Here is a 15,057-nt window from a genome sequence, read left to right as displayed (position 1 = left end):
ATCCTGCCCGAGGTTAGGGACCCGGTGACCGACAGCAACGGCGAGTGTAAAGAACTTTCCTACCTTGCTATTTCCAATAGGAAGAGCAAGAGGACCACGAGTAAGGCTTGGGAAGGCCTTTCTCGACCTCGAGACGTGATCCTGGCTGCAGGAAATGACCGGTGCTCGAGGTTAGGGACCTGGTGACCAGTTGTGACACCCGGTGCAAGGGCTCCCATACCTTGCTATTTCGTCCTAGAATAGCAAGAGGACCTCGAGTAAGGCTTGGGAAGGCCTTTCTCGACCTTGAGACGTGATCCTGGCTGCAGGAAATAGCCGGTGCCCGAGGTTAGGGACCCAGTGACCAGTTGTGACGCCTGGTGTAAGGGCTCCCATACCTTGCTATTTCGTTCTTGAATAGTAAGAGGACCTCGAGTAAGGCTTGGGAAGGCCTTTCTCGACCTCGAGACGTGATCCTGGCCGCAGGAAATAGCCGGTGCCCGAGGTTAGGGACCCGGTGACCAGTTGTGACGCCCGGTGCAAGGGCTCCCATACCTTGCTATTTCGTCCTAGAATAGCAAGAGGACCTCGAGTAAGGCTTGGGAAGGCCTTTCTCGACCTCGAGACGTGATCCTGGCCACAGGAAACAGCCGGTGCCCAAGGTTGGGGACCCGGTGACCAACTACGGCAACCAGTTCCGAGGCTCTTAAACCCTGCTATTTCGGATCCTAATAGCAGGAGGACATCTAGTGGCAATCGGGAACGTTCCTCCCGTACCAGAGACCCCCCTCATGGCAGACAGCAGATCGTTCCTATTCCTCTCACTCCATGCCAAACCCTGTTAGGCAGTGCGAAAGCATGGCCCCACTTACCTAAAAGAGAAGCATTTCTCCAAGGCACTCAAGACTCTGTTCCAAACCCCGACTCTAACGAGGGTGGTTGATGGTCGCCCCACCAAGCCTCCCGTCCCCTGCTGTGGCCCACCCCAGACGCCAACTGAGTCTAGCCGGCCCAGAGCGGCACTGGGAATTCTGGTAGAAGAAGGTGTGGGCAAAAATCTACTCAGAATGTTATTGAACATATGTGAAGTGTAGATTTCAATTTCTCTTTCCAATTGGTGTTAAAATTTTCATTTGATGTTGAAAGCCATAAGCTTGCCTTATAACCTGTAAAGGAAGGATAAGTATTCTTGATTTATAAGTTGTATATTTTGATCTAGTTTTGAAACAATAATTTCTGAGTTTTTGTGAAAGCTTTTTGAATCTATTTTGATGAACATATCAAACATATTTGTAATGTCAATGATGTTCAATCTATTTTCAGTCCATGTATTATTATTTGTTTTGGTGTAAACTGAATTTTTTCGAATCACATTGGAAATTATAATTTGATTTGCTCTGAACTGGACTTATTATTCATAGGCATTAAATCCATTCATGATTTATCAAGATATTAGCATAATTGGAACCGATGATTTTCCTTAGGTGATAGGTGAAAGCTATCAAACCTATTTGGATAAAATTGGTAGCACACCAATTTTCATGAAATTTGACAGGTATGTTCCTTTTTTAATTGCGCGTCGACATAAAAACAAGGTTTTTGGAAATTTTGCATTTTAAGGATAATATAGAAGGAAAAAGGAGCCTCCTTCATACACCAATATTAGAGTAAAAATCAGACTATAGAATTATTCATCATAAATCAGCTGACAAGTGATTAGACAGATGTGTGGAGAAGCCTATTGCTGTATTTCCATAAATAAGGTCTATAGTTTCAATCAGGTACTTGTGGATGAGAATACTGCATGAGGTCTACTGTTCACAAAACTGCTAGTACGGTAATAAAAAAATGTATGTATAAAACTCATCTGAAATGAGTGATTGCTTATGAAAATGGAAGAGTTTGAATATTTAGACAGGCTTTTTTCATTTTCTACCTATAATAATGCATACAGCCAATATATCAACTGTATAATATCTAATATAGGATAAAATATTTATATTTTAGTATTTATAACATTTATTCAGCTTTTTTAACTAAGTATCTAAGTATCGTGTTCAGTATTTGATTATTTTTTCTAGGGAATGATATACTTGCATGATAGTGAAATTGTATCACATGGCAACCTCAGATCCAGCAATTGCTTAGTGGACAGTCGTTGGGTTCTTCAAATAACCGACTTTGGTCTTCATGAATTTAAAGGTGAGAAAAAATTTATCATTCAAACTACGGTAGGTACCAGAGTCTTTGAGAGTCTATGTTATCTATATAATAAGAGAGTAGGGTTGTGTTTGTTCGTTTGTTCGTGTGTTCGCATCAAAACATGTCAACTTGTAAATTGCATACCGGAAAAACGGGAATGATCTAGATCTTCAAATTTTGCACATAGGTTCTAAAAATATCAATCTCTTGCACCTGGAAGCCCAAATTTCGATTTTCCTTCTAGATTTTCCAGAATTAATGTTCAAATTTCATTAATGGTACATACGATTTCATAACAAAATTAAAAAATCACTAAATCATATGGTCGAAATTAAAGAAGGAACATCTGTTTCTATTATTGCTTTCTACCTGATACCACTTAACCTCAATAATATTGTATTGATAATTGATAGATATTTTTAATAATAATGATAATATTTTCATTATAGATATAATAATAGTATTGTTTTGATAATAAATTGATAAATATTCTCATCTTCAAAAAGTCTGTATTATAATATGGTCAATGTGAATCAGCTGCATCAAAGAAATTATCTCAAAAACATCTGTTTAGAAAAAAATAGTTTTAAAACTTCGTTTTCCTGATGCAATGAAATGCCACGTGGTATGGATTATTAATTTTTCAGCTAGAACAGTTTTTTGAGACAAAGTGCTAAAAATAAACGTCTATAGTTTCATCAATGCTGTATCGGCAATATGAAAACGCATGCAGTTAATATGTCTTTGAATAAAGGTGTTGATATTTACATAAAGAAATTATTCTCTTCCATTTTTATTAAATTAAAATTTCAAAATTATTCGAGCCCTGATAGAATGACTGACTCACTGTACAGTCAGTCGAAAATTTTAATATTGGAATGAGGGGTATTTTGGCAAACTGAGCAAAAAATAAGGTCATATGCACATTTTTGTTATATCTTCAAATGAAAAATGAGTTTTGTGGGTTGTCAAAACTCGCTCTGAAAGGGAAACTACTCAACTTATTCTATCTTTTAGTAAAATAACAATGATCATCCATCCATCTATCATATTGTATAGACTACTATAATAAAGGAAAGAACTGGATTATACATGTATACAGGTGTAAAGTATCCTATAGGAGAATTATATTTGACGCATCTTCACGTCTGAACTACAGGACTGATTAACTTGAAATTTTGCATATTATAGATTCTTGCAAAAGAATAACCGAGGATGGTTATAGACCTATTTTAAATTCTTCAAGATTTGATTAAACATGAAGTTTTCAGACTGTCAAGTTTTCAATTATTTGTTATGCTTCCAATTGTTGTATGGAAGCAGCAGGAGAGCATTTCTCTTAAAAGGGAAATTAGAAGATAGGTATGATTGGATATCCTTTTCGAATGATAAAAACAGATTTTCCGTTGCACCCAAGTTTTTTCCACCATTTTGAATCCAACTTCTTTTTTTTAATTGAAATGTGGTCATATTCCTATCACGTCTGAACTACTGGACTGATTTACTTGAAATGCTGCATATAAATTCTTAATTAACCGAGGATTCTTATAGGCCTATTTTCAATTCTTCTAGATTTCATTACGTCAAGTTTTTAAATAGACCTTTGCGAAGCACGGGTTACCTGCTAGTAGGCTAATAATATTAATGTTACAATTAGACGAGATATATGAATAAAGCTTTCCCATTACAATACACAGTATTAATCAAATATTGTATTAATATACAAACATAATAGTTATTCATTATGGTTGATATCATTTATACTAAATAGTTTCATATTAATATTAGTGTACCAAAGATAAAATAATATTGCTTTATATGAAGCTGAGTTTGTAAAAGTGAAAACTTCAAACTTTTGTGATTAGTTCGAAATAATTATTCAAAATAAATTTCGCAAATAGTCCTTGAGGACAGACATATAACACTTATCCTTCAAAAAGCTAAAGTTACCAATAATAGTAGGAAAACAATTCGTATGCACTATTCGATATACTATTGGGAAATAGAATTCAGCTCGAGAATTACTATAAATTTTGTTATTATGAAAATAAATGAATTTGTTTTCTCAAAAAAAGAAAACTATGATACCATGAGAGCATCAATCTGTAATTCTGGGTAGATTAAACTATCCAAGTGGATACCGGTATTTGTTTCATTTTATCATATCAAACAATAATCTCTACAATATCTTTGGAACAGTGATGATTCTGAATTATTATTATAACCTGTAGGTGTAGGACGCATATAAGAATGTGTTAGATATAACATCTGAAAGTATTGTAAATGTTCAAAATTTTCGATAGGTCAATAATTGAAAATTACAATAATATTATGTATTATTTGAATAAAGTAATACTAGCTATGCTATTATTTATGCACTAAATGATGTTGATGGTGAGTAAAGTGGTATGTTAAAGGTGAGGCAAGCAGTGTCTTCTAGGATACAGGATATTCCCAATATTTTATATTTAAAAATTCTGATTACCTATTAAGCCATAATTAATTTTAATGCCTTATTCTAGGTGGTCAAGATGAGTCTGATGCTCTGGTGATGAAGAGGAGACTATGGAAGGCACCGGAATTACTCAGAAATCCCCACTCACCTCCAAGAGGCACTCAGAAAGGCGATGTTTACTCTTTTGGCATCTTGCTGTATGAAATTGTGGGGAGGATTGGACCTTGGGGCAGGATTACTCTGGCAGATGAAGGTATCAATCTTGTTATTATTTGCTATAGTTTGTTTAATGTTGTTGTCATTGTATTTTCCAACTAAAAAGTTACAGTAGGAAGGATTCCCTCAAAAATTATTGTAAATTTTGTATACTATTTTGTCAGAATGGAACATTTTCCAATGATTTTTTATCACATTTAGAGAAATTTTGACTGGAATGAGATTTTATAAAATAATTACAGAAGAACCGTATTCATTATAATATGCAAGTAGCACATGATGCAGGTAAGAATAGAAATCAAGGCATCTCATACTTATGCGTGTGACGATATTTCTCTACTTGCATGACATATTGCCTTGTCATCAGAAGTTCTAAAACAAGTGGAACCTTATTATTCAGTGCCGGTTGCACAAAAGCCGGTTAAATTATAATCGTGATTAATTTTACTAGAACCAATCAAAAAAGCTTAATTTTCTAATAAGCCTTCTCTGATTGGTTATTGTAAGATTAATCACGATTGAAATCTAACTGACTTTTGTGCAACCGGGCCTGATATAGGGTGGTTGAAAATCAAGTAACATGAAATATTCAGACGAGTAAACATGATGTAGGTATCAATTTGAAAAAAAAGATGGCATATGGTGGTATGAAAGTGTTCCTGAAACTTATACAGTATTATAATGATTTTTCGTGTAGTTGAGAAATTGATATTGTGATAATCATTAATATTGAATAAAAAAATAAGAAATTGACAATAGCACAGATTTTATTCAAAGTAGAAAGACCGGTTTCGGATAAACAGGGTTTATCAGAGATTGGCAATGATGTAACATAACCGAAACCGGTCTCTCTACTTTGAATGAAATCTGTGGTTTTGACAGTTTCTTAGTATTTTTATTTAATAATGATATTTCACTTTGTGTATAACTGTATTGATGTTTTTCCATTCACTCATTCATCATTGATAATACCTAAGTATAATTCAAGCAGTGAATGTCTAGAAGATATTTTATTATTAAACATTAGTTAATAGAAAATATTATTCATATTTTCAAGTAATTTCACCAGTATTTTTAGATATTGATTTGCATTCTCAAAGACTGTTAAGATATTTTCAATTTTCGCAGAGATTGTAACAAAAGTGATGAGAGGTGTTGACTTTCGGCCCAACACGTCACTTCTCGACATTGCTGAGTCAGTGCTTTTGTGCATGAAGAGCTGCTGGAGTGAAGACCCCGAGTCACGGCCTGACTTCCGGTTCGTCAGAGTCAAACTCAAAGAAATGCAGGCTGGCCTGTAAGTTAATATACACTTCAATAAATTTCATTAAACGAAAAAATATTCGAATGTTTTTTAATGTTTCAATAATTCAAGCCCAATAGGTATAGGCTACTCTTTTGCCTAAAAATCTCAAAATCACGACAGTTTTCCTGAATTTTATTAAAAAAAGTAGTCCTGGAAAATATACATTCAAAATACATTAAAATTTCCTTAATATATAAGTTTATATATAAAAACGTTTTGGATAAAGGGTACTATGTAATTATTTCTATTGTAAGCAGTGGGGAGAAGCCTCCACCAATTATGTAAGCATAGGTGTCTTCACCAATTATGACAAGATGTGACACTTCTTCTATATGTAAAGGGGGAATTAAAAATGATAACGGAATAACTAGTACTTTCAATTAATTGGTATTTTCGGTTAAATATTTTTTATTAAAAAAGTTAAAATATAAATATATAAACAAACACAATATTAAAATGAAATAAATAGGGAAGCTACTCACTTGCTGCTAATGATTCAATCTTTGTGGTTATGAAAATTAAAACAAAAAAAGATCTTATCCAGTAAACACCTACCTTTCGAAATTGGCTTCCCCCTTTGGCATTAACTGTTTGAAACGCGATTTTTCAGTTAGTATTTAAAAAACAAAATTAACTGAACCAATAAATAGGTTCAGAACCTGTCTCCCTTAATAATACAATTATTTTTAAACTGTCCAATCTGTGACAGTATAACTGTATTATAAAACGAAACAAGTCTATCCCTTTTCACTGGATCAGCCGGACTTTACTCACAGTCCTAACGAATGAGCTCTCCCTCAAAAGATAAATTTTGGGTATTGATTTAAACTCAGTCAATGCCAAACATGAAACCCATCTCAAGTACATATTTCTATCTATCTCACAAGCGCACGTTTATTATTAAACATAGAAAGTAGAAAGATACTAACTTTAATATTGACAACAAATAAAAAAATCTGGTGTGGCGCACTCACACAACTTTCCTTGCCGTTATGAGAATTGATCACCTGACGCTAGTGTTCTCGCGCATCTCAAGTCTATAATTCAAAGATTTGAGCCAGGTGGTGACAGGGCAATAACGCTGGAGACACACGAGGTCTGCTATCTATTCATAGTGAATGATTTAATAGAACCAACAGTTGCCAACAGTTTGAAATTGAAATAATCACATTTTCTCGAATTTCGAGCTTATTTTCAATTTTAGGTGAAAATGTTACTGAACATTAGACCTTGTAGAGATTCTCATGCTCAATCTTTTCCACTCAAAATGTTTTGTTTAAATTGTATCTGAAGCCTGATAATTGAGAATCTGAAATCAAACTTTGCATAGATGGGGCGGAGCTCCTGAAATTTTAACAGATATGGGACTTGTGGCAGTTGATAGAGCTTATTGATGACTATTCTAGGTATAACTTTAATCAAAATCGTTGGAGCCGTTTTCGAGAAAATCGCGAAAACCCCTGTTTTTGACAACATTTTCGCCATTTTAGCCGCCATCTTGAATTGCATTCGATCGAAATTGTTCGTGTCGGATCCTTAAAGTGTAAGGACCTTAAGTTTCAAATGTCAAGTCATTCCGTTAATTGGGAGATGAGATATCGTGTACACAGACGCACATACACTCTCATACACACACGCACACACATACAGACCAATACCCAAAAGCCACTTTTTTGGACTCAGGGAACCTTGAAACGTATAGAAATTTAGAAATTGGGGTACCTTAATTTTTTTCGGAAAGCAATACTTTCCTTACCTATGTTAATAGGGCAAGGAAAGTAATAAACAATCTTTCTGTCGATGACAAAATGTTTGTTCAAAGACAAAATACTGTTCATTGAACTTTTTAATATTTAAAAACTCTAGAATCCTGATCAATATGAGATAAATATATGATTAATATATATGTCCCATATGACCAGGTGACACTATATGAATCAAAAATCCAAGTACCGTAGTCTTATTAAAATACTTTATTTCTTAAAATATATTTCACTATCTTTCTCATTTAATTTCTTATAAATTTTCCATTGTTCATTCTACTAAAAGTTGTATCACGTACTTCCAGTACTAGAACCTTTTAATCAATTACTGTATCAATCAATTTATCAATAATTATTGTATTCAATTCAACACAAATACACAGAAGAAATAAAAATACAAAAAATTTACAATCAAAATAGAGAGTGCTAAAAATAAAGAAATGAGGAAAAATATCAAACCAACTACGCTTTCCTTTGTAATAGGCTGGTAGATGGTATAAAAGTAAGGAAATGGAGGGTGAAGTGGAGCGATAAAGGAAAGAATAGTAGAGGAAGACGGGAAAAAGAGAGAAAAAAGATGAGCAAATTTTGTAAGCGAGTCCACTTCTAGCTCAAACTATTACATTATCATGGAATTTATATATTTTTTTCAACTCTGGAACTAACTTTCCAGATTCCTTTAACGACTTATTGCAGTTTTGTAAACTTTAAAACAAGTACATATATTTTAAAGTTTATATTTATATTGCTCCAATAAATGACTTGAAATAATAATTTATAATATATTTTTACTGTTCTGCAGATATTCAAATTATTATGGGCTACATTTGAATGGCTGATGAAGATAGATGTTACTTTGCAGTTCTAAGGTCCTTACAATTGAAACTATTTCAATGGCATTCAATAATCACCATTCACAATACACTCTGGTGGATGACAGCTTTTTGATCTGCTTTCTCATTTTATAATCAGGCTACTTCATGAATGACTAAAATTGGTCAAATTCACAAATCCAGTTGAATTATTTTTCTCTACTTTTTTTCAGTAAACCAAACATTTTTGATAATATGTTGGCAATGATGGAGAAGTATGCTTACAACTTGGAAGGGCAAGTCCAACAGAGAACCAATGAGTTAACAGAGGAAAAGAAAAAGACAGATGCTCTTTTGAATAGAATGCTGCCCAGGTATGTTGATTGAATTACTAATCAAACTTATAATAAGAAACAGACTACACTGTTTCTGACGACACACAGACTATTCCAGTTATATATACTGATATTTTGAACCGTACAAAATATCTGATATTGCAAACAAGCACAACATTATAGGAGTTTGAAAGAAAAATGAGTGAATGTAGATCCAAATGACGTGGTTACCTACATAATTTGAATACTCTGGGTGGAATGATAATATATAAAGTAAAAAAAACCATGAGGAACTACTTTCTGGTTGAACTTCCAAGAAACGAAGTTTCTATCGTTTAATTATTGATCAGGAGCTCAATTTACCAAGTCATTGAGGAAGTTTCTGAGATATCCTAATATTGTAATTAAGATTCTAATACGGAAATGATTGGAAACTAATAACCGTATCCTGTGAGCCTACCAGCAGAAAGTTTCAAACTTTGAAAATTAGAGCAGGATTCCGGATATATCACCACGAATAGGAGCTGGAATGTTATTGACGAAGGTAGCTTATTTGGTGTATTAAAATACCTCAGCCTCATGTACAGATTAACCGTATTAATAAGGTAATGGAGTAAAATGAAAATGTGGCTACCTTACAATTCCGAATAAGCCTACTCAATATCACCTACTCAAAATCGTATAGATATACTCAATATCGCATACGGTGTCACTATAGGGATGTAGTATTTTAACATTACTTCGAAAAAACTTTCTATGGACACAAGATCTTGTCTCCATAGACAAGATCTAAACCATCATCGATAATGGTTTATCGGAAACCAAAGAATATTATTCCTAAGAGAAACTCTATTATACTCAAGGCAATGAATGCTCAAGAAAGAGTATAGAGGGAAATGTTTGGAAGACAATTTTTGACCCAACAGTTATGTTGAGGAAAGTGAGGAGGTAAACATATCAAAAGTCCCAACCCCTACCACCTGCGCTAATGGGGTGGGGTGGTTTAAAGGTACCATTTTTTGGTTTCTCGCATAAAACCCAAAAACTATGTATAATAAGGACTTCCCAGTCATATAACAAATTAAAGCTTACATAATTTTCTACAATTTTCATCCCACAACTTATATTATACTAGCAGGTAACCCGTGCTGTGCAAGGGTCTAATTAAAAACTTGAGCTACTGAGTTCTTGAAGAATCTAAAATAAGCCTATAATCATTCTTGGTAAAAATTAAGAATTTATATGCAAATTTTCAAGATGATGCGTCATTCATGTATTTCCTATCCCGTATGTATATAATAAGTGTATAAGCCAATTCTTTTCATCATTATCTAATAGATAACTGAAAAAGACATAATACTTGAAAACCTAAAAGTATAATATAATTATTTTTAATACATCAATTTTAGTATCGATTAGATCCTACTTAATTTGAGTCAGGTATCCATTTGTTTCCCAAATACCGGTACCTAACAAAAAACCTACAATACTAAATTGAATGTCTTGTAACAATGTTATAACCTCCTTATAAACAAACACATTTTAAATCAACAATGAACAATGTATGCCACATGAAACTTCATGTCCCATACATTAATTCAGATAAATCTAGAAGGAAAATTGAAATTTGGGCTTCGAGGTGAACGAGATTGATATTTTTAGAATCTATATAATTATGCAAAATTTGGAGATCTAAATCATTTGCGTTTTTCCGGTATGCAATCCACAATTTGACATGTTTTGATGTGAACAAACACAACCCTACTCTCTCTCATTATATAGATCTCCTCTAGTGTCCGAGATATCCGCTCTTGAAGGTGTGACATTTAAAAAAACACGTTTGCCACCAATTTTTTTCTATTTTTGCTCTTATAACTTTTTGAAAATTGATGGGAAAAATCTATCTTGATTATGAGCTCATAGACCATTAAATTTTCTTCAATCTGATGTATAATTTCACACTTTTACGAATTTCCCTACACCTTTTGCAGCAGCTTTAGTGTTGAATATGGAATCTCCATTATTGCAACAATAGACCAATTGACAAAGGAAATCGGAGAGAATGCTTTAAACAGAATTTTTGACTTTGCAGCTTTGTTGAGACTAGGTAGGAGGAGAACACACCAAAAGTTCCCATTCCTAACTCATGTGCTAAGGGGATGAGGGTGGTTTAAAAGTTGCATTTTTCAGCATTTTGCTTCCATGCTCATATCTTGTGAACAATGCGTTCAACTGACATAACTAACTATCCTGAAATGTGGCTTTATAAATCCTCTACAATATTTTTGTTGTGTGAAATTTTGTGATATTCCTAACAGTTCCCGAGATATTTGCTCTTGAAAGTGTGTAATTGATCAGATTGAAGAAAATATAATGGTCTATAAGCTCATAGTCAAAATGGATTCTCACATCAATTTTCAAAAAGTTATAAGAGCAAAAATAGAAAAAAAATTGGTGGCAAACGTGTTTTTTTTTAAATGTCACACCTTCAAGAGCGGATATCTCAAAAACTAGAGGAGATATAAAATAATTTGTGGGATGAATATTGTAGAAAATTATGTAAGCTTTAATTTGTTATATGACTGGGAAGTCCTTATTACACATAGTTTTTGGGTTTTATGCGAGAAATCAGAAAATGGTACCTTCAAACCACCCCCACCCCATTAGCACAGGTAATAGGGGTGAGGACTTTTGATATGTTTACCTCCTCACTACCCTCAACATAACTGTTGGGTCAAAAATCGTCTTCCCAACTTTTCCCTTTATAACCTCTCCTTGACTGAACTATATGATATATTTCCTCTGATGTTATTCATGCATTAACTTAATTTATAGAATCTTGAATTTTCGTGAAGGAAAAATATTTAAGAACTTTGAAAATTAGATAAAAACATAATTTAGAATTATTATGGCATTGTTTTGACTACCTAACTGGTTCATCTTGGTGTGCTACCAATTTTATTCAAATAGGTTTGATAGTTTTTCACCTATCACCCAAGGAAAGTCATCGGTTCCAATTATATCAACATCTTGATAAATCATGAATGGATTTAATGCCTATGAATAAGAAATCCAGTCCAGAGCAAATCAAATTATAATTTTTATAAAACTTGGGCAATTTACAACAAAAATTTACTGAACAAAACCATTTGATACTTAAACAGAAGATACTTACAAGCTAAATTACTTATCTATTCATATTGAGCTCATTTATTTGGCTACAGGCTTTCAAAATTACACAAAACATTCAACACAAATTGAGAACATAATAAAATTATTCAGATCTCAATAATTAAAACATGTTAAACTTCACTTATATAGAAAAATTTCAAGAGGACTAAAACAATTCTACTCTAGCCAGCAGCCATCTTTTCTTGAGAGAGCAACATTCCAAGAGCCACACCTAGACATGTCATCATTGCCAACCTCCAAAATTATAAGTTTATAACTATTACAATTTACATTTATAATTCTCAATAAAACTTTATTTTAAAACTGTTTTAAATTTATTTACCCTTTTGTTGTTTAGAATTATTTGTTAATTCAGAAATAGAACTTTATCATTACTGTAGGTTATTCAACATTAGTGTATCTGATAAATTCCCGGTAAAAATGTTAAGTCTGCATATCGATTACACTGATATTTACTATTGTAATATTACATTTTTTCTCGATTGGAATCGAATCTTCAATTCGAGATCTATAAAACTTTATAGTAAATATCAGAGTAATCGATATGCGGACAACTTTTTGACTGAGAATTTATCGTAAATAATTGTGTTGCATGTTCCATGGTGTCACCGAGGCTGAGTTGACAGAGTTAACAGATAAATGGATTATTTAAATATAGATGATATATAAATTTAAAATAACAGTTTCGAAATAAAGTTTTATTGAGAACAAATGTAAAATGTGAATTCTAAACTTGTAATTTATAATTTTTTGGTGATGTGTTCATGAAGTCATCACTGATTTTGAGGTGTGGTTTGCTCGGACTTGTAGCTTCTTCTCTAAAAATGATGGCTGGCTATGTGTTCTGGTTTTGTGTTCTCTGAATATTTTTCTGTTTAAGTGAATTTTTAATGTTTTAAATTGAGTTTTGAACAGTTTATAGTGTTCTAATTTTGTCTATAATTAATTGTTTCTTGTGTTTATAAGCCTATAGCCATTGTTTTCAACTATATAAACTGGATAAGTATTTTAGCTTGTAATGATGCTATATTATGTTTAAGTGTTGTTCTTTAATATTGCCAAAATTCTTCTGAAGATTATAAGTTGTTTTGCTCTGAAAACTGGATTTCTCATTCATAAGCAATAGATCCATTCATAGTTTATCAAGAATCTACTATTTTGGAGCCGATAACTTTCCTTGGGTTAATAGGTGAGAAATGCTATCCAACCTATTTAGGAGAAATTGGTAGCACGGCAAATGTTACCCCTGTGGTGGGACCAAATTACAAAATAAATATGTCCCAAATGGTACACCATGAAATCCCTGGTTATAGAAATTATGTGTAGGCTGATGTCTTGATAGGTTATGAATGAGATGCTGCTGAGTGGGAAATCGGTTCAAGAGAGATCAAGTCCTAATGAATATATTATCTGTGCAGACTAGCAAAATGGCATAGAATATGAAAAATATTAAAAATGATGATGAGTTAATAGCTGCCTTAACACAACTGTTTGATAAGCTAAATGCTAAGTTAGACCAAATGTTTAAAAATAAAAATGCTAAGATTGATAATTTGAAACAAGATCAAAGTGCTAGGTTTGATGAAATGAAGCAAGAATTTGCTAGCATTAGATTAGAGCAGGTTAGTATAAACCTTCTATTGAAAGATGCACATGAGACATTGATTGATAGTCATGAAGATGAAGGCAAATTGAAGCAGGATGATAGTAGTGTTGAGATACAAGATCAGTTATTTCAAGTTTCAGATAATGTAGGCCTAGTTACTGTTATTGAAAAAGTAAATTCTAGTGAGATAGTAGAATTGAGTAATGTAGTAGGTAGGGAGTTGTCTTTATTGAAAGTCAACAGTAAAGAAAGTAGTATTGCCAAGTTGAATGTTAGGAAAACAGTAAATAAAGTGAATGTTTACATGAGACAGATTTCTGTAGAGGTTAGGAACAATGTAAACAAAATGAATCTTGCTTTGAATCAAGTTGATGAATTCAACTTTCAACTAAAAATTGAAAAAGTGTATGCAAAGCATTATCTAGTGAACATGATTGACTTTTGTAAGCAGAATGGCTTTGTTGAAACAAATGAACCCATGAATAAAATCATGTTCTTGAAGAAAACAAAGCACAAAGTCACTATTGATGTGTTAGTATTCAAAGGTTGTTTCAAGTTGCTTATTTACAAGATGATGACTGTGAATCACATGATGAAAGGGTATTCCCCAGCACCCAGCACTATGTTATGATTAGGAATCCTGTGTCATGCCGGGATTCAGAATAGCAATGACCGTAAATACTACGTATGGTAAGAGTCCATAATTGTATCTTTTTTCTTTCCTGTAGCCTATTTTTCTTGGCCCTTAATCGTTTCAAATTTCGATTTTTTCCTGTCTTTGTGTAATGTTCAGTAAATTACTTCTATGATGCATATCTTAACCAATCTTGTCCATAGTCATTTAAATTTGTATTTTTTCTGAAATAATTTTGGAAGTTAAAATAGTAGCTTATTTTCCTAATCTTTAAATTGTTGATAAAACTTAACTCTTCTAAAATCTATCTATTGTGGTGTAAATAATTGTTTGCTTGCGGTATATTTTTTCATCATGTATTACATATTTTAATTATGTCTATTTTTTGTCAGGTATCATATTAGGTAACTAGGTTTTTCAGAGCAAAATTATGTCCCATTTTCTCATTTTCAGTATATTTTATTAAATATACTTCCTTATGAAAGTTTAGTACTGACATGTAGGATAGGCTCTAATTAATCTTTCTCTTCCTTGTATTATTAGGAAATTTATTTACC

General features: G+C 32.8%; 1 protein-coding gene across 1 annotated transcript in view; it reads left to right on the top strand.

Annotated features, from left to right (window-relative positions):
* The window catches only part of LOC111064230 (guanylate cyclase 32E), a 233,901-nt gene that overhangs the window by 199,902 nt on the left and 18,942 nt on the right, over positions 1-15,057 (top strand). Inside the window, exons 15-18 of the mRNA XM_039429503.1 lie at positions 2,061-2,181; positions 4,704-4,889; positions 5,981-6,149; positions 8,967-9,107. Of these exons, the coding sequence (XP_039285437.1) occupies positions 2,061-2,181; positions 4,704-4,889; positions 5,981-6,149; positions 8,967-9,107 (617 nt within the window). The remainder of the gene's footprint in view (positions 1-2,060; positions 2,182-4,703; positions 4,890-5,980; positions 6,150-8,966; positions 9,108-15,057) is intronic.

The sequence above is a fragment of the Nilaparvata lugens genome, chromosome 5 (genome assembly GCF_014356525.2).
Source record: "Nilaparvata lugens isolate BPH chromosome 5, ASM1435652v1, whole genome shotgun sequence".
In the NCBI taxonomy this organism is placed as follows: domain Eukaryota; kingdom Metazoa; phylum Arthropoda; class Insecta; order Hemiptera; family Delphacidae; genus Nilaparvata; species Nilaparvata lugens.
This window is presented reverse-complemented; position numbering and strand designations above follow the sequence as displayed.